The sequence below is a fragment of the Phocoena phocoena genome, chromosome 5, assembly GCF_963924675.1.
Source record: "Phocoena phocoena chromosome 5, mPhoPho1.1, whole genome shotgun sequence".
Lineage (NCBI taxonomy): Eukaryota > Metazoa > Chordata > Mammalia > Artiodactyla > Phocoenidae > Phocoena > Phocoena phocoena.
In genome coordinates this window covers 75,171,691-75,191,352 of record NC_089223.1, presented here as the reverse complement: position 1 = coordinate 75,191,352, position 19,662 = coordinate 75,171,691, and the positions used below count along the sequence as shown (strand labels likewise).

The following is a 19,662-nucleotide window of genomic DNA, read 5'->3' as shown; positions in this document are numbered from 1 at the left end:
ATACCTTCAGGACATCTCCCAAAGTTCTTCATCCAATAATGAACAACCACAGTGTTGCCAGTCACTGATACCCATATTCCTCTTGCCTGAAATACCCTTGCTATTCCTTCAAACCACTTCTCCCATTAAGTCTTACTAAAAAAACCCCTCCTATTCCTACTGTTGTTGTTCTTAGCACACTAGAATTTACTTAGCTGCTTACTAGCCAAATAGTTGGAAAGGGTAATCAATTTAAGAAAACGTCTCAAGTCAAAAGGGCTTTTATTCATTTTTAAAATATCACATATGAGCCTGGCCTCTTGCGGTTTCTGTAACTGGATCACTGTAAAAAGAAATGAAAATGTCAGTAAATCTCCATCAATATCCTTGCCCAGAAAAGTTCTACTCTGAATCATCTAAAACATACTTTAAAATTATGACTTACTGGTTCATAGTAAAAATGCATCAATTCTATCTCTTATTCTGCCAAATTTACTGTGTTCCAGAATGCAGGTCTCCATTTTCTACCTTTGCTACACCTCCAGTTTAAGTCTCTTAATCAATTAAGACCCCCAACTAAAGCAGTTAATAAAATTTATATGGACATTACAAGAACCTACCTCAGATCTTATTCATCAGCCTGCTGAACTGTTCCTTTTTCAGAAACATAGATACCATCCAAAAATTTTCTGATATCCTTGTTTTTTACTGTTGTGGCTTGCTGAATCAAAGCAGCTGTAAGAGTGAAAAAGGCAATTATTTTATCAGCCAAACCCAAATCATAAGCAAGTATTTTATTATATGCTATATACCCAAAACCCAAGTATCTTTGGGATAGTTTATTAGAGTCCCACAATTTAAAAAAACTCACCAATCTTTTTGTCTACCTCATTTCTCTCTCCTTCCCCGTAATTTTTTAAATTTAGTTACTTATGTTTGATTGCTCTATTAGAGGTATAACAAATTAAACTTGAGTCCTTTTGTCCCTATTAATATCCAATGTACTTAAGAGTCTTTTCTTTTGTGCCTTCACATGTTTAATTGTTTTTCTGTACACAGAGTTCCCAGGTCTGTTTTTAACTGACTGACCAGTGTCTTTACAAACTCCCCACGGAACACTGTAAGTAAATAAACGGATGAAAAAAAAAAAGAGAAAAGCTCACTAAAAGAACATATATCATGTATTCAACTACAAGATTTAGGTAAGATTTTATGGGCGTAATCAGGCACAGTAAACATACAAACCTGAATTTGACACAAGTTCAATGTCATTTCCTTCAAGAATCAACTCATCTTTCTGGGCTTGAGATACTGAACAAGCAACACCTAAAAAGGTAAGAGAGCATATGCATAGTGTCAACGTAAGATAAGATTTGTAGCATTATTTAAAATACTTAAATTAAGTAGCAATTTATTCCATTTAAAATTCCACACACCAAAAGAATTGTTTTGTAACAGAATCTGTATTATCTGGGCCCAATCTTGTATTCCTGCTTGAATGAATCTGTCCCAGACTGATTACAGACTATGATTCAATTAAGGAGTATGAGAAAAAGGTATCCAGCTAGTAGGATTTAGCTGTACAAGGATTTGTATCCAGTCTTACTTCTACTGTATATTTGGTATCCTTCAAAGCTCATTTTTCACCTAAGGGTTCTCATTAAGTACTGCTGACCATAGCAACTATCAAGTAATATTTCTGTAGAGCCATTAATTGGTACAATCCCTTCTTCTCACCCCCACAATTCAAGGGAATCAAAAAGCATCAAGAGCACTAAGTTTTAAAACTTTCTAATGCTTCAGTGTTAACTATGCATCAGACAATAACTATTTTTAAAACGCATTTCAAGTCATTTAATCATGAGAGGTTCCCAATTTTACAGATGAGTAAAATGAGCTAGAGGCAATCTGCCCAAGGTTGACAGTGAGAGCTGAGACCTGAAACTAGGAAATCTAGGTATTAACCTCTTTTCAAATGGGTCTTTTTTTGGATTTCAGTTTGCAAAACCAACCACAGCTCCCATGGCCTGCAAACTACCCCAAATGTAAGCCTTCAAGAACCACAACTGATATAAATATGATACAAAGCCATAATCAAACTGGATAATTCTGAAATAAATCTGGTCTTATTTATAGCTAACCCAAAATACCAGCCTTCACAAGTAGAAAGAAAATTTCTAAACCATACCTGGCCTCATCCGAACCCTGCGGATGTATTTTTCACCCAAAAAATTTCGGATTTCAACAAGAGAACCATTCTCCTGAATAACAACGTTGATGGGGAAGTGAGCATACACAGACCTCATCTTGTAACGGAAGCCCTAGGTTAAATAAACAAAATAAACAAACTATTAGCAATGCTGAGAAATTTGAAAGATAGGATTTCCAGTTTTTCTCTGAAAACCAAGTAGAGGTTGCCCTTTTATAGGGAACATTTACATATTTGTCAAGGCTGTCTCCCTCCCTGCACCTAGAAAAGAATGACCAAATCTCTAGAAATTATCAATGGAGACTTTAGAGGAAAATTTCCTCCTTCCTGACAAAAGAAACTGAAACAGTTCTCATGCAGCACTCATTGTCAAGGTTTTGTAAAATGTATCACCTATACCAAGCCTTACAACAATTTTACACAAAAACATGTGTTTCTGTGTCTCCTCACTGGACTGTGAAGCTCCTTAAGGAAGCATGTATTTTACCACCTGCTATGCCCACAGTAAACAATGCTAGTTTCCCATTAAAGGAGAACCCCAAAGCCCTTCATCTTGGACATCAAGCTAACATACTGGGTTACTAAGGTACGCCAGATTCCAAGAACTGATGACACCAAGACAGGCCCCCTGCCCTCAAGGAACCTAACCTGGTATGTTTTTAAGGAAATGGACAAGGAGCTCAGAAATTAGGTCCACCTTTTTCTATCCCTACAAGAGGTCCTGGTGGTGACAGGGATAAAACAAGAAACCAAAGCCTACCCCGTATGTTACATTTTTTATATATATATAAAAAATGCACCTTGAAGATGAGTCCTATTTTGTGTGGAAAAAACACCATCAGCATACTATTAAGACCATCTGGTCTTTACTCTTATTTATCACTCAATCTTTACTCACATCACTTAATCCTAAGACCCAGGAATGCCTATTAAACACATTTGCCAAGATCACTTTTTCCCACGTACTTAATAAGTACACATAACTCACTAAGTTACATGCATAACCTATTCTCTGCAGGAGACATTTATGTTGCATACATAAATCACAGCTGAGAAACCTCCCCTTCCAAAACAAAGTAGTCTGGTTAACCTGCTTACCAGTGTAACACCCTTGATCATGTTCTGTACATGACTACAGATAGTGCGAACAGTGGCCAGTTCCTTCCTATTCCCCCACCATTTGTCAACCCGGAGCTGTAACAGAACAAAAACTTTAGAAAATTCTTTCCGGTAGTAAGTAGGCTTGGAAAAAAGTCCATTTATTCACAGTAAGTACTCTAGATTCTATTATTTGCCCAAATTAAAACACGATTTTCAAGGAAAAATTAAACCACAAAGCCCTCAATTCACATTTTTGTTACTGTACATTATAGGTACACTACTACTTCACAAAGGAATGAAAACCCAGAACACAAGTTTTGTAGAAGCTGCATCAAACTTCACTCCTGGAAAACTAAAATACCAGATTTAAAAGATCTACTGCTGCATTCCTAAGATTCTTACAAAACAATCAGAAGAAAAATAAACTTAACTTGTAACAGCAATAATACTTGATACAAATGACAACTACTAGTATTGATCTTTTATAACACTCTGTTCAGAATCTCGTTTTCCAATTTCACTGAAGCAACAACACCGAAACTAGTTACACTTCTGGACACCAAATTTTAAGTTAAAACACTGAACCTCAATTCCATAATTTTAAAAGCAACCCAATTTGATGCTCTTAAATCACAACCTTCCAAACAAGCAACTGAAGTGTCAAAAAACAAAAACTCACCCTCTTCTTTTTCTTCCCAAGGAGACTGAGTTCTACATTTATGTGATTAAAGTCCCTCCGCAGGGTGCCTCTGGGGCCCTTCACAATAACTGTGCGTCCCTTCAGAGTAATGTCGACTAGGAGAGAACGTATTCGTGAGGTCTCGGAACAAGGTATAGAGCGTGTAGTAAAGATGTAAGAAAAATGCAAGCACCAAGTCTCGTACCATTTTCTGGAATGTCGACAGTCTGATTGCTGAGAATGGTCTTCATTCTGAAACACAAACACTTGGGGTAAGAAGGCCGCAGAGGACCTGTTTTCGACCAAACTACGATGCACGGACCTCCACTCCTACCGGAGACCGCAGGCAAAAATCCCGGGAAGGATACAGGAGGACCAACAGGGAGAGCGGCCCCCACTACGCTCTGGCCTGGAAGGAGCAGCTCCTCTGCGGGTGTTATAAGCCGAACGGGCCAACTCCCGCTCAACGCAACCCTGGGACTTCCATCAAGCCGGCGCCATCCCGGCAAGGCTGTGGAGCGGGAGTAGGCCTAAAAGCCCAGCACAGGGCTCGAATACCATCGCCACCAAATTCATACGGCGTTCGCCGCGTGGGAAGACAACCAAAATAGGGTTTCCGAGGGGCAGACTGGCGCCGCTGGCTTTCCCTGAGCCGATGGCTTCAGATTCCCAAGGCCCACCGATTACAGTAACCAACCTCACCTCGCAGTAGATGCGGCAAAGAGAGAGCGTCTTTCGTCATCACGTTCTTATAGGCCGTAAGAGTACTGCGTATGGCGTCATAAGCGCGCGACGCTACTAGGCTAAAGCAGCCAATCGCGGAGCAGCGCAGGTTCCACAGGGTCAGGTGTGGCTCAGCTGGTCGGTCATAAATCGAGTGACGGTTTTTCCATCTTTTTTTCCCGGGAATTAGTGATCGCTCGGCACTGCTAGAAAAAAAAGAGAGGGATGTCTCTACGCTGCGGGGGCGTGGTCCGCACCGTGGACCCCCGGGTGAGCTGCGGGGCGAGCAGGGTGCGGGCGTGGGGTGGAGGGGGCTCCCATCCCTTTAGAGCGCCCAATAATGCCAGCACTTACTGAGTGTTTACTTCGAGCCACGTACTGTTCTAAACATTTTTCTTGTGGTATCTCATTTACTTCTTCCGACACCCCAACGAGGTTAAGTCTCTGGTACTGGTTTGTTTATAGGTCTCTCGGGCTGGCACTGAGAGCTTTTTTTCTGCGTATCAGTGATTTGTACTCTGTATTTATTGGAGCGTTATAGGACCACTGCGGTGAGCACTCCAGATTACTACTTTGTGTTGAGCTCTTGTGTACTAGACACCAGTTTGGGCAATTAGAACCCAAATCTATGCTCTAGACTCGAGTGGGAGACCTGGGCAAGTACAGTAGCAATCGTGCAGCATTAATAGGCACTGTATTTTTTTTTTTTAATTCTTGAAGGTTCTTTTGCTTTATAAGTACTGACTTGAATTTTTTAGTGTTTTGGCTGTCTTGTCCGTGTGTGTTCACATCTAGAAGCCAATGGCTTCTTATGGTCAAATACATATTGAGTGACTTCCTTCTTTAAACACAGAATGTAACCTAGAAAATTAAAACATTAGGTTTGGAAAAAAAAAAAAAAAAAAAAAAAAAAAACATTAGGTTTGGTTTCCCTTCTTCAAGTTCTGTGAAACTAGTTGAGCACTTCTACGTTTTAACACATATGCTTATCCAAAGTCCAAAGCAGAGAGATTTACTTCAAATTTCATTTAAACGTCCTTGACTCAAGTCAGGAATAGAAAATTCAAAGCTGTAGCGTCTTCTCCCTTATTGCAATTTAAACTTGAAAAACAGACTTTTAGTACCTAAATGGGTTACATGAAAAGTGTGGCATGTTAGCCAGTTCCAGTGGTTTCCAAATCTATTCTAAATCCAGCAGGAAATGGTCAGCTCCCATTCTCCTTTAGGTTTGGTTTGTTCCCCTTGGGTCCTCCTTAATCTTAGATTCTCAGCTCCTACACAGAGCTTGTAAATAGTTTGACATAATTTCTGAATCAGTTCTCTGGGCTTTACTCTTTTAGGTATTAAAATAGGTTAAAACTAAGTTATTCCAAACCCCACTAAATAAATGTCATAATGAACCCTTTGTTTAGGTATTTGGAAGATATTTATGCAGTCCAGTCAGAGAAGTAAGTTCCTTGCCAGATAAAAAAAAGAAATTTTTGCAGAATGGACCAGACCTTCAAGATTTTGTATCTGGTGATCTAGCAGACAAGAGCACCTGGGACGAATATAAAGGAGACTTAAAACGCCAGAAAGGAGAAAGGTAATTGAAATTTTGAGGTAATTTTAATGTCCCATTTCTTCATAGTGCATCATTTTCAGATATAACCAAGCCCTAGGCTATATTTTTAATCAGCTTGTTAAATTTAGCTAAACATCATTAGAAAGAAGTGATAACAAACAGAATAGGTGAATAGGTGAGATTGTTGGAATCTATTTCTTTTCTCTCTGCCCTCTGACAGTTTTTCTTCAACCTTCCTAGGACTTAGCCATCCTATACCACCATCTCCCATTTTCCACCCAGCAACAAATTTCTTCAGAGAGCAGAGATTATCACCTTGTTACTAGTCTATTACACTTTAATAAGTTTTTCATTGTTACTGGGTGTCGGTGATCTAACTTGTTGCTTCGCCTAGTCAATGTACATATGATCTATGGATAGCATGCCTTAGTTTAAAAGAATTGTAAGGGAATTTAGTGCAGAGAGCAAATTGTATTGGGAGATACTTTACCTAGCAACTTATAGATCACAAGTGGGTGGAAGTCAAAGGGAACCTGAGGAAATGTAGTCTTCACTCAAAATTTTAGATTTTTTTCCACTTCATAACTATCAAAATCTAGAATGTAGAGCAGAAAGTCCACTTGTGGGGGTCTCTCCTTAATCTGAACAAATATAGAACTTTTTGTCAGTATTATTTTTTAGGGAATGAGATGTTCAAAAGCTTCTTCATTTTTTTATTGGGATGGTGTTACTCTGTGCCTTTGCAAAAGTAGACATGAGCACAGTGCCCTGCTAGACACAGTTATAGGTGTTTTCTAAAGTGGTTTGAGCAAATCTAAATTTCATTCTCTGTTATTACTCCTATGGCAGAAATTAAAAGAGTTAATCCAGGATTATGGGGGGAAAATTCCTAACTAGGAATTGTAATAGAGCAGAGTAACTTCAAAGCTGTGTGATTATTTGGGAACATACTTGTTAATGTATAGTTATATTTGGCTTTCCTCAGGTTAAGACTACCTCCATGGCTAAAGACAGAGATTCCCATGGGGAAAAATTACAATAAACTGAAAAATACATTGCGGAATTTAAATCTTCATACAGTAAGTTATCAGAGGGTTAAATATCCCTCTTTACCAGAAGCCGTAATTTTTCCATATATATGTAACTTAAAAATTAATAAAATACATATCAAAAATAGCAAGGAAAGTAAATAAAGATGTTTAGTGATACATTACTCTCAGTAAAGGAAATACATTTAAAGATTATTTTCCCTGCAAGAGAAACAAAAAGTAATTGTATTTTTTAACCTTTCATTTAACAGTACAAACAAAAAAAAATGTTTTCTGCAATTTCGGGAATGAGGGTTTTTGTGTGTTTTATATTACAAATTAAGTACATGCTTGTTGGAAAGGGTATATTAAATGTGAAGCATCCTATGTGCAATCTCAAATGTTTAACTGTTATACCACTTTAACTGTTCAACATATACCCTTGCAGGGCTTTTTATTTGCACATGTAAAATATATACATTCATATAGGGTTTTTTTTGTTTTTTTTTTAAAATTTACTTATTTATTTTTGGCTGCGTTGGGTCTCCGTTTCTACGTGTGGGCTTTCTCTACTTGTGGCGAGCAGGTGCTACTCTTCGTTGCGGTGCATGGGCTTCTCATTGCAGTGGCGAGGTTCGGGGCTCTAGGCGCCCGGGCTCAGTGGTTGTGGCGCACGGGCTTAGTTGCTCCGCTGCATGTGGGATCTTCCCGGACCAGGGCTCGAACCCGTGTCCCCCGCATTGGCAGGCGGATTCTTAACCACTGCGCCACGAGGGAAGCCACCTTCATATAGTTTTTAATTTAAAAATGGAATCCTAATATCTATATACTTCGACAGTTTTAACAGCATTTTCGAATAGTGAATTTCTTCATAAATATGCTGTGAAGAATGGATAGTGTAAACATGCCTGTTGACTAATTTGCTCAATTGGTAAGTATTTTCAACCTGACCGTATTCAGTTCCCTTTTACCCACAGGTGTGTGAGGAAGCTCGATGTCCCAATATTAGAGAGTGTTGGGGGGGCGGAGAACATGCCACTGCCACTGCCACAATCATGGTAAGCCCAGCCTCAAATTCTAAAGTCTAGAGACTGAAAGGAAATGTTTTGTGTCTTTCTCCTACAAATGTACATTATGAACCTCTGATCAGATTTCTTGTTACATATGAGTTTATGAGAAATGTGGGAAAAAACCCGACAGAATAATCCAGGCTGTTATGATCTCACCCTTCTCTGAATAAGTCTGTTATTGATTCTTCCATCTACCTGATGGTTAATCATGTGCTGCCTTGACATATCTCTTCTATTAATTTTTGGAAATGTTCTTCATGTTGGCTTAACTTGTTATTCATGTTGCCCCTTAAATAATAAGCATTTATTTTTCTCCCTCATGGGACTTTTCAGTTGGCCTGTGTTCATCTGTTCTTGACTGGGCTAAGCTGGACTCCAGGAAGTAGGTTGGATTCAGGTCTGCTCTAGAGAGCTTTATTCATGGACCGGTGGCTCTCCAAGGCATATTCTTATCATGGAGGATGGAAGGAGCACAAGAGGGCAAGCCATCCATGCACATTTGAGGTTTCTGCTTCATCATGGCTGCTATCATTCTATTGGCCAAAATAAGCCACTCAAGCCAAGCATGAGTGGGAGTAGAGACATAACTTCCTCCCCAAGTAGGCGGGTCCTGCAAGTTACATGGCAGTGGGTGAGATGTATAATCTTAATATGATAGAGTAAGAAATGGGATTAACAATGCAATCTACCATATTATTTATACAGAGGAGTTTGGAGATTGAAGTATTGGGTTAAATATAAATTATGTGCAACTGAAAGTTCATACTTATCTGGGGAATGTCTGATAAACTGTTGAGTTATATCAGCAAGAGACTATTTAGACGAGAAGCTGGGGATTCTTATGAGATAGAGCTCCTTCTGGAATAATACAGAGCCAAGCAGAGAGTTTATCTAAGTTATGCAATGTTAATTCTTGAAGGAAGGAGTGATTCTGAATACTCCATAATGGAGATCTCTGGTTTTATCCCTTGCCTTTCTTTTTCTTTAGTTTTACCATATATGTTTGTATTCCTTAACTGTATTGTTTAGCTTTGAATGTTTTAAATTTCTTAAAAACAGAATCAAAGTTTATACATTCATTGCAGTTTTATTCCCTTAACATTACATTCTCTAAGTCATCTGTTTATTTGATTTAAATTGTAACATCTCTATTCTAGTTGATGGGTGACACATGTACAAGAGGTTGTAGATTTTGTTCTGTTAAGACTGCAAGAAATCCACCTCCACTGGATGCCAATGAGCCCTACAATACTGCAAAGGCAATTGCAGAGTGGGGTCTGGATTATGTAGTCCTGACGTCTGTGGATCGAGATGGTTAGTGCATCATCATTACCTCTTCCAGAAATTGGCTCTTATCAAGTTAGGACATCATCTTAAGCAATGGACTCTTTTGTTTCTAGATATGCCTGATGGAGGAGCTGAGCACTTTGCAAAGACTGTGTCTTACTTAAAGGAAAGGTACTTACTTGTTTTTGCATTTGCTTGTGTAATTTAAGGACTTTTGATCCATGTAAATTCAGTTTATTTTAGGTCTTTACCTTAAAGCAGTGGTTATTAACCTTTTGTGGGGATTATAAACCTGTCTCATAATCTGCTGGAAATTATGTGGTCTTTTCTCCAGAAAAGTCGTATTCAAACATACAGATACATATTTGCAGAAATTTTAGGGATGTAGGGACACAAACTTATTCATGGACCTTTAGTCTATAGAGCCCCTCCTTCATATTTGAGTATCAGTCTAAACTTTGAGTAATTTTATAAGAAGTATAAAACTAATCTTCCTAGCACTGATTTAAATAAACCATCATCTAGAAGAAGTTAGGATGAGATAAACTCCCACATTGTTAAAATATGTAATCTTGATATAAATTTTATCACTATTGATATGCCCTGGGAATTTCACCCATAACTCACATTTTATTAACATGTAAATTCTATGTATTTAAAAAGCATTTAAAAAGGAGTTTATTTTTTTTAATTATTTTTGGCTGCGTTGGGTCTTCATTGCTGCGCGGGCTTTCTCTAGTTGTGGCGAGCGGGGGCTACTCTTCATTGTGCTGTGTGGGCTTCTCATTGCGGTGGCTCCTCTTGTTGTGGAGCATGGGCTCTAGGTGCGCAGGCTTCAGTAGTTGTGGCTTGCGGGCTCTAGAGCGCAGGCTCAGTAGTTGTGGTGCACCGGCTTAGTTGCTCCACGGCATGTGGAATCTTCCTGGACCAGGGCTCAAACCTATGTCCCCTGCATTGGCAGGCGGATTCTTAACCACTGCACCACCAGGAGAGTCCTATGCTTATTTTCTACAGCTCAGTACTAGTCTAGCACCCTCAGTAAATATTTTTTCAGTGATTCCCCCAATATTTTCTATTTTAATTTTTTATAGTTCATTTAAAAAAAGTTTTGTTTGCCACCCACAAAATTGATCTGACAAACTACTAATGAGTCTCAACTTGTAGTTAAAAAAACAGTGAGTTTTGTGTTCTTTGAACATCTCTTGTATCCATGGGAGGGTGTGTATGTGGTCCTTTCTACATCTGTTCTCGCATGAAACAGCTCCAAAAAAAACTTTGCAGTTGGGTTTGTGAAAAAGTTTTAGTTTCCCAGTCATTTCTACTACTTGTCAAAGGGAACAGCTTTATGACCTAGTTCATATTTTAATGCTTGAATGCATAAATATAGCCAGAATATAAATAGGAAGATTAATGTTTAGCTTGTATTTCATTTAAGCAAAGCTCATGACTCAGCAACTCAGAAGATAGTTTTTAAAGGTCAGAGCACTTGTGAAATATTTGTCTAGAGGACGCGAGGAGGGCACTATTCATGAATTTTAAAAGAATGCAGAATTAAAGGAATTAATATTTGCGTTCACATAAGAGATATCCCAATTTATTTTCTAAAAAAATACAAAGGTTATTTTATATTTAATGTTTTATATTTGTATTTTAATTCCTTTAAACAATTTTTTAATACCTACTTAATAAAGTTTAAAATTCTATATAATCCCAAAATTTACCAAAATTTATTCTGATCATTATTTACATGCAGATGTGTTTTAACCACAGTGTGCATATTATTTGATGTTATAGGTTTGTTTGGTTTTTTGGGGGGTTTTTTTGTTTGTTTTTCATTTAACAGTTCATATATAAACGTCTGTGTTCATGCTATTCTTGGCAAGGTTCTAAAGCTTACCGTGTTGAAACTGATACTGAATGAGTACTGGTGACTTCTATTTTGATCAACAGTTATGTCAATTCTTTTCCTCAGTTTGACACTTATCTCTTTTTCACCCTAGGAATCCGAAAATCCTTGTGGAATGTCTCACCCCTGATTTCCGAGGAGATCTTAAAGCAATAGAAAAAGTTGCTCTGTCAGGATTAGATGTGTATGCACATAATATAGAAACAGTTCCAGAATTACAAAGGTGATTTCATATACAGAGTAATGTTGGGAAGTTTGGAGGGTCAGAATCTGCTACATTTTCTCACTTGTTTCAGGGGAGACCTTTGTAATTCGCTTTTATAAAGTGAACTCTGTTTTTAAACAAAAACAACATATGTCTATTGCAGAAAAATTAAAAAATGTAGCCAACAAAAAGAATGTAAACATCACCCATAATATTTCCACCTAGTAGTATCAATTACTAACATCTAAGTGTAATATATATACTTATATATTTATACATGTGTGTATACGTTTTGGTACACACACACATAATGAGCATCTTTTTTTTCTTTCTTTTTTTTTTTTGTAAAGTATCATTGCAGGTACCAATGAGCTGTTTTTTTCAAAGAACAGTTTTCAAGAAGAAAAACTTACTTGAGCAATTGCTTTGATTGTAGTTCTAAAAAAAGACTTTTAACTATCCACTTGGCAATAATATATGCAGTAAATGATGCTGAAGAAAAACCTAGTACACTCAGATGTATTTCAGATCTCTTTTAAAAAGTAGATACTATGCTGTCTTACTCTTCCTAATGATTTTAGTAGTTAGGAATAATTACAGATTGTTATTCTACATCAATAAGTACATTCATATTTCAGAAAAATGAAAAATTTTGGGCAAGATTAATTCATTTTCATTATTTTAGTAAAGCATTTGATAGTGATTTTATTAGGTTCTATACATTATTCTGTGTTAAAGAAAGAAGTAGGATAAACAATAACCAGGATTTCCACTAAATCATAAATATATTAGGGAGCATGACTTGAATTCAGTGGAGAAATAACTTCCAAAAAGTAATTTCCTTATTATCAATTGTGTGTGTGTGTGTGTTTTAATATTTATTTATTTATTTATCTTGGCTGTACCTGGTCTTAGTTGCTGCATGAGGGATCTTCATTGTGTCATGCATGTGGGATCTAGTTCCCCGACCGGGGATCAAACTTGGGCCCCCTGCATTGGGAGCATGGAGTCCTACCCACTGGACCACCAGAGAAGTCTCTGTGATTATTTTAAAATTTATTAATTTGTTTCCTCTCTTCCCTGTGAACTGGTCTCTGATTAAAAATAACAACCATAACAATAAATCAATTACACAGAATAAAGGTACATTAGAATTCAAATGAAGGCTGATTTAACATCACCAACTTTGTGTCCTTTGGGCCTTATCCATTTAAGCCATGTTGGTTTGGCCCCTGTTGAAGTCTAGCACACAGCCTGTTCCAACCCTGTCATATCTCATGATACCACCACCAGTGGGTGCCAGTTTCTCTGTTTTCATTTTAAAAACATTATCCGGGACTTCCTGGTGGTACAGTGGTTAAGAATCCACCTACCAATGCAGGGGACACGTGTTCAAGCCCTGGTCCCAGAAGATACGACATGGCTGCGGAGCAACTAAGCCCGTGCGCCACAGCTACTGAGCCTGTGCTCTAGAGCCCATGCTCTGCAACAAGAGAAGCCACTGCAATGAGAAGCCAGTGCACTGCAACAAAGAGTAGCCCCCACTCACCACAACTAGAGAAAGCCCACGCACAGCAACGAAGACCCAACACAGCCAAAAATTAAATTAATTGATTTTAAAAAATAATAAATAAAAAACATTATCCTTTGCAGTGAAAATTCCAGAATCATGTGTTTTTTTACCTAAGAGATGTCAAGCTATATACTTACCAGCAGAGGGCAGCTTAGTCTTTAGAAATGAACATAAAAGTTTCATTCCTCTGAAATGGTTCAGGGTAAATGGTTTTTTCTTTGTTCAGTATCGAGATTTTCTTCCACTTTTCCCCTTCTCTCTTGACTACTCTTCTAATCACTTATTCTCAGCTTCGGAATCCTGGTTTCTCAATGAGTAATTCATAAAATGAATTACTTCATTCATTACTTCCATTCTCATTTTCTCTGCCCCAGGCTTGAAAGGCCTGAAAAGTCAACAGAGTTGGGGGCCTAGTGAAGCCTGATTTTCTTTCCTAAAGTAGCACTTAGGCATTTGTGCAAAAATGTTACCATTGAACCATATGATGTAGCATAATGTCCAGAATGTACTTTTCTGGTCTTTCAGGTTGCTTGCATAATTATGTACTTAGTTGAGCTTGTGGTTATTCATGCTGACAACAGCTTTGCTGTTTTCAAGGAAGGTTCGTGATCCCCGGGCCAATTTTGACCAGTCTCTACGCATACTGAAACATGCCAAGGAAGTTCGACCTGATGTTATTTCTAAAACATCTATAATGTTGGGTTTAGGTGAGAATGACGAGCAAGTATATGCAACGATGAAAGGTAAATAAATTGAAAATGAAAACTCTTTTCCATTTAATTTGAGTAATAGCAGGAGTCCCACTTTGAAGGACCTGTTATGCTTTCTCCATAGTCTCAGTGAAAGTGCCAGTGAGAACATATGTATAGTATATGTTGTAAACAGCAGGAAAGGAAGTATGTTTTCTTAAAACTTCATGGAATGATGTACAGGATGCTCAGGATATGAAATTTGCATCCCATTTTATTTCTTAGCCTTTCATCAACTAAAAACATGATTTTGTCCACTTATTCACTCATTAGACAGTTTTTAAAGAGTCCAGCCAGGTACCAGGAGCTCTGTCAAGCACTGACAATCCAAAGATGACTAGGATGAATTCAGGCCTTTGAGGAAGTGCTTACTTATAGAATTGTTACACAACATGGTGTGCTTTGGACTTCGCTGAACCTTAGTCCATTAAATCCATTTGCTTTGTGATTCTTGCACTTCTTAAATTTTAAAATATGAAAGCTTTTATTTTACCTGAAGATCCTTGGCCAACTTACAGTTATTTATTGGTGCAAAGAGTAATAAGTTCAAATAATAATTAAAAGCTGCTCTTTACAACAATGCATACAGTTAGCATTGTAAAAACATCTGCTAATGCAACGTGTGCTTTTTTTCCTGTAGTACTTCGTGAAGCAGATGTGGACTGTTTGACCTTAGGACAATATATGCAGCCAACAAAGCGCCACCTTAAGGTACAACTACCATAAATTGCCAAGTGTTTAATGGTAATTTGAATTAAATCTTTATTTTCTTTAGGTAAAATTAAGAAGCTGCTGGCTTTTTAGTGTAGTGTTCTGTGTATATTTCTAAGTTCCAGTTTCCATTTTATTATCTGCATAAAGCAGCTACACTGGCATTTATTTGCTGCGTCCAAAATTGTATAACTTAAGTGACCTTCAGGAAAAAAATTTTTAAGTTGGAAAGTCGTGTTCATTCACACTTGGTGATCTTGTGATTTGTTTTAGAATTATATGAGAGCCAGAGGTGAAGTAAGAAAGAAAAGTAGGTCTCTCTATTTCTATATTGGACATTTATTCATTCATTCAAAAAACATTTCCTGAGTAGTGACCATGTGCCAGACACAGTGCCGAGCAGAAGATACAAGATGAGTAACACAGTCTTGTCCTCAGGAATCTTTTTTTTTTTTTTTTCTGTCAGGAATCTTATAGAAATAGGTGTAGCTAATTTTTGATTGTACCTGTTGGTCAATAAAGGAATGATACAGATATATAATCTCTACAAATAGTCTCATTTTCTTTCCCTTTTGGAATAGCTAATATAATTCCAAATTGATATGTTTCCCCTATTCTCTAATTTCACTATAATTACATTCTGACCGAGTAGCCAACAAGTAGATTTTTGTATAGAACCGAAATGATTTAGGAAAATTCTAGAATCTAGAATTAATTCTTTAAATCTAGGTTGAAGAATACATTACTCCTGAAAAGTTCAAATACTGGGAAAAAGTAGGAAATGAACTTGGATTTCATTACACTGCAAGTGGCCCTCTGGTGCGTTCTTCATATAAAGCAGGTAAGTTAGACTGCAGAGCATGGTTCTATTTAGTCTGTAATTTTCCACATTAAAATGATAATAGCTGTGGTTGTCTTTTGTGGGGAAGAAAAAAAATTTTTTTTTTCCTGAAATATCTTTAGGAACTTTGCTCCGTAAGGGTAAGTATCTATTTGACAGCATTGCTGCTTGCATTAATATCTTTGTGTCTTTCCTCCCAGAAGCAACAGGAAAAAAAATCCATAAGGTTATTTTCCCTATGGAAATGTTTAGTGTAATTTTATTATCTACAGTGCAATTATTTATTTTAACTTATTAATTTATTTATTTACTTTTGGCTGCATTGGGTCTTTGTTGCTGCACACGGGCTTTCTCTAGTTGCGGCAAGCGGAGGCTACTCTTCCTTGCGGTGCATGGGCTTCTTACTGCTGTGGCTTCTGTTGTTGCGGAGCACAGGCTCTAGGTGCACAGGCTTCAGTAGTTGTGGCACACGGGCTCTAGAGCACAGGCTCAGTAGTTGTGGCGCACGGGCTTAGTTGCTCCGCAGCATGTGGAATCTTCCCCGACCAGGGATTGAACCCTGTCCCCTGCATTGGCAGGCAGATTCTTAACCACTCTGCGCCACCAGGGAAGTCCTACAATGCAGTTTTTTTACCTCTGTAATTTCGGCTCTTATTTTGATCAGTAGCTTGAGCTGACTTATAAAAATAAAAGATAGTTTCTTTTTTTCTTTTTTTAATTTATTTATTCATTTTTGGCTGCGTTGGGTCTTCATCGCTGCACACGGGCTTTCTCTAGTTGTGGCGAGCGGAGGCTACTCTTAATTGCGGTGCACAGCCTTCTCATTACGGTGGCTTCTCTTGTAGCGGAGCACAGGCTGTAGGCGCACAGGCTTCAGTAGTTGTGGCACGCGGGCTCAGCAGTTGTGGCTCACGGGCTCTAGAGCACAGGCTCAGCAGTTGTGGCTCATGGGCTCTAGAGCGCAGGCTTAGTAGCTGTGGAGCATGGGCTTAGTTGCTCCACAGCATGTGGGATCTTCCTGGACCAGGGATCAAACCCGTGTCCCCTGCATTGGCAGGTGGATTCTTAACCGCTGTGCCACCAGGGAAGTCCTAATAGCCTTTTTCAAGAGATAAAGTCATGTGGTAATGGCCATTACAAGAATAAACAGCTAGTTGTTTTTTGGGTATGTCCAAACCATGTTATACCATTAATGATCTTTTAAATGACTTACATAGTGCCGTCTAAATCCTAGATATGTTAAAATTAGGCATAAATTCTATTTGTAAAAATTAATGTTCCGATGTTAGTAATATTCAGTGTGTTCCTGTAAAGAAACTGAAGACATTTTAATGAACTAACAACAGCTTATCTTAGTTATAAAACCCAAGAATTTGATTCAACACTGACTGACAGGATGTGGGAATTTTGGAAACCAATAATGATAAGTGATTTATTCTTTAAGGAGCACTATTGGCAAGCTAAAAATATATATAAAGGATAGGACCAACATCAGCTTCCAGGGTGGTCAAAGTAGAATAATGTCATTTGAAAGGACTTTTTATTTTGTTGGTTTGGGTTTTTTTTGTATGTTTTTTGTTTCGTTTGTTTTTGTTTTTGGTAAGGAAAATTTCTAACAATTATGAGGAAGTGAATTATAAACTTTTTAATTCCTTTAAAATTACCAGTAAAAGGTCAAAGTATTAGATTTAGATGATGGATTAGGATCTGATAATATGGTTCTACTCTTACCAGATTTAGATGAGGCATGGGGCAGCACGGATTATTCTCTCCATTACTTGGCAAGGTTATGAGTCATAGGATTCTTGGTGATTATGTACAGATACAATCATCACAATTCTACTCATGTATTAAGATGGCAGAGAAGTTCATCAGACTCCTCATAAAGTCGGGCCTGCAGTGCTGAACTCTGCCAATAAGCTTTGAGCCGTGCTATAACAGTGATAGACTAAATGGAACCCTAATGACCTGAAAAGTGAAAGTGCCCCCTCTGAGCAGCTAACTTAGTGCATAGGCACGTCTTAGGGGGTGGAGAGAAAGCAAGCCCATTATAAATGAGAGCTCTTGCTTCCCTAGAGGGGAATAAGCTAAAGAGATGCCATCAAATGAATCTGCTCAACTGCAGCAAGGTCTGTTTTATAAACATCAGATCCAGGCTAATAATGCAGCAAAATTGCTCTCTGAAATGAATTGTGCCAACAGCAATACTTTGTCGGTGATGAGGAATAGATGGTGCACATGAAGTGGAATAAATGCACAGAAGCAGCCCACAGATACAACAGGGTCACCCTTCATAATATTTCTTTACTAGAAAGAGTAATGGTAAAAATTGTAGTGATAGAAAAAGTTTTTTAAGAATAATGACTAGGGACTTCCCTGATGGTGCAGTGGTTAAGAATCCACCCGCTGGGCTTCCCTGGTGGTGCAGTGGTTAAGAATCTGCCTCCCAATGCAGGGGATGCGGGTTCAAGCCCTGGTCCAGGAAGATCCCACATGCTGCAGAGCAACTAAGCCCATGCATCACAACTACTGAGCCTGCGCTCCAGAGCCCGCGAGCCACAATTCCTGAAGCCCGAGTGCCTAGAGCCCGTGCTCCGCAACAAGAGAAGCCACCGCAATGAGAAGCCGGTGCACCGCAATGAAGAGTACCCCCCACTCACTGCAACTAGAGAAAGCCTGCGCACAGCCACAAAGACCCAAAACAGCCAAAAATAAATAAATTAAACAAATAATTAAAAAAAAAAAAGAATCCATCTGCCAATGCAGGGGACGCAGGTTTGAGCCCTGGTCTGGGAAGATCCCACATGCCGTGGAGCAACTAAGCCCGTGCACCACACTACTGAGCCCACATGCTGCGACTACTAAAGCCCACGCACCTAGAGCCCGTGCTTCACAACAAGAGAAGCCACCACAGTGAGAAGCCCCCGCACCACAACGAAGAGTAGCCCCCCGGTCACCACAACTAGAGAAAGCCCGCGCGCAGCAACAAAAATACAATGCAGCCAAAAACGAACAATAAATAAATTTATGAAAAAAAACCTCTTTTAAAAGAAAAAGAATAATGACTAAGCATTATGGTTGAGGAAAGTACCAAAGATATGGGGGATATGTGAGGTTAGAAAATTATTGCCATTGAGATTTGAAAAGAGAAAAACACCAATAAATACAAAAGTCTTCTTTAAAGGGAAACACTGAAGTATAATTATTCTGAAATTTACTTTAAATTGCTATTAATGTATTTTTATTTTTCCTAAATAGGTGAATTTTTCCTGAAAAGTCTAGTGGCTAAAAGAAAAACAAAAGCCCTCTAACACTTAACAAGACATTCAAGATCACAGGAATTTTAAAACTTTGACTCCAGTTGGTAACAGAAGTGATGGCAGAATGCCTAAACTTCAGTGGATATATCCCAGTCTTTTTGTTTTACGAAAGATATCAATAAGCTGTGCATATTTAATTATAATAATTCATTTGTCTTTTAGCATATCTTCTTTGTCCCAGTAAACAATTGCTTGTTATGATGTAATCATAAAACATCTTTGTAAGAGTTTACTGTTAATAGTGTAGTTTAAACAATACATTAAAAACTTGTAGAAAATCTTTTAAGCCTCTATACATCATTGTCACGTTTCATTTCTGAAAAATGACATACTGTGATGAAACAGTCAAAATAGATTGAGATTGTATCTGTTTACTTATAAGTAGCATATGTCCTTTGCATAATAGCATAACATCGTTGGAATAATGTAGAAAGGCTTAAGAGTTTCAGTGTTGACTCTTCACATTGATATGACTACTTTAGACCTACAGAAGAGTTTTATGCTGATTGCTTATTTAGGACCTCTATTAAACCAAGACCATGATGTTGTCCAAGATGGGGAAATATAATCTAAAAATAAAATATTAACTCTCATTTTATAATAGTTTGCTACATCACATGCACTATCCATTTGTTCCTTTCATTCCTCTCACCACTCTGGTGAGGTGGCTGTGTTCTATCATGGTAATGACCTGAATGAGGAATTTCTTTCCTAAGT

At 38.0% G+C, this 19,662-nt stretch overlaps 2 protein-coding genes across 4 annotated transcripts; one reads left to right on the top strand and one right to left on the bottom strand.

The window, feature by feature from the left end:
• Nucleotides 1-291: 291 nt before the first annotated feature.
• RPL9 (ribosomal protein L9) lies at nucleotides 292-4,687 on the bottom strand. Its single transcript, XM_065877525.1, has 8 exons — nucleotides 4,671-4,687; nucleotides 4,174-4,220; nucleotides 3,969-4,084; nucleotides 3,287-3,382; nucleotides 2,168-2,300; nucleotides 1,225-1,305; nucleotides 600-714; nucleotides 292-322 (listed from the first exon to the last, which is right to left on the bottom strand). Exons 2-7 carry the CDS (start codon nucleotides 4,217-4,219, stop codon nucleotides 608-610), a joined length of 579 nt encoding a protein of 192 aa, XP_065733597.1. The 5' UTR covers nucleotide 4,220; nucleotides 4,671-4,687; the 3' UTR covers nucleotides 292-322; nucleotides 600-607.
• Nucleotides 4,688-4,818: 131 nt separating this feature from the next.
• Nucleotides 4,819-19,225, top strand: LIAS (lipoic acid synthetase). Of its 3 annotated transcripts, XM_065877449.1 has the most exons (11): nucleotides 4,819-4,961; nucleotides 6,104-6,276; nucleotides 7,241-7,334; nucleotides 8,261-8,341; nucleotides 9,511-9,667; nucleotides 9,754-9,811; nucleotides 11,641-11,769; nucleotides 13,922-14,067; nucleotides 14,714-14,784; nucleotides 15,514-15,625; nucleotides 18,884-19,225. In XM_065877449.1, the coding sequence occupies exons 1-11, from the start codon at nucleotides 4,917-4,919 to the stop codon at nucleotides 18,934-18,936; spliced, it is 1,119 nt and encodes a 372-aa protein (XP_065733521.1). In that variant the 5' UTR covers nucleotides 4,819-4,916; the 3' UTR covers nucleotides 18,937-19,225. The 3 variants fall into 3 exon arrangements, with proteins under 3 accessions (XP_065733521.1, XP_065733522.1, XP_065733523.1); XM_065877450.1 differs by lacking the exon at nucleotides 11,641-11,769 and having other exon boundaries at nucleotides 4,917-4,961; nucleotides 18,884-18,936; XM_065877451.1 differs by lacking the exons at nucleotides 7,241-7,334; nucleotides 9,511-9,667; nucleotides 9,754-9,811 and having other exon boundaries at nucleotides 4,917-4,961; nucleotides 18,884-18,936.
• The last annotated feature ends 437 nt before the right edge of the window (nucleotides 19,226-19,662 follow it).

What these genes read in the sequence shown, in the direction of transcription:
- RPL9 (XM_065877525.1), bottom strand. Translation starts at nt 4,219, where the DNA reads ATGAAGACCATTCTCAGCAATCAGACTGTCGACATTCCAGAAAATG. An exon ending in TGTCGACATTCCAGAAAATG is followed by an intron (nt 4,085 to 4,173) that starts GTACGAGACTTG and finishes GTTCTCTCCTAG; the next exon opens with TCGACATTACTCTGAAGGGA. An exon ending in TGATCAAGGGTGTTACACTG is followed by an intron (nt 2,301 to 3,286) that starts GTAAGCAGGTTA and finishes TATTTAACCTAG; the next exon opens with GGCTTCCGTTACAAGATGAG.
- LIAS (XM_065877449.1), top strand. Translation starts at nt 4,917, where the DNA reads ATGTCTCTACGCTGCGGGGGCGTGGTCCGCACCGTGGACCCCCGG. An exon ending in ACAGTTCCAGAATTACAAAG is followed by an intron (nt 11,770 to 13,921) that starts GTGATTTCATAT and finishes GCTGTTTTCAAG; the next exon opens with GAAGGTTCGTGATCCCCGGG. An exon ending in CAACAAAGCGCCACCTTAAG is followed by an intron (nt 14,785 to 15,513) that starts GTACAACTACCA and finishes CTTTAAATCTAG; the next exon opens with GTTGAAGAATACATTACTCC.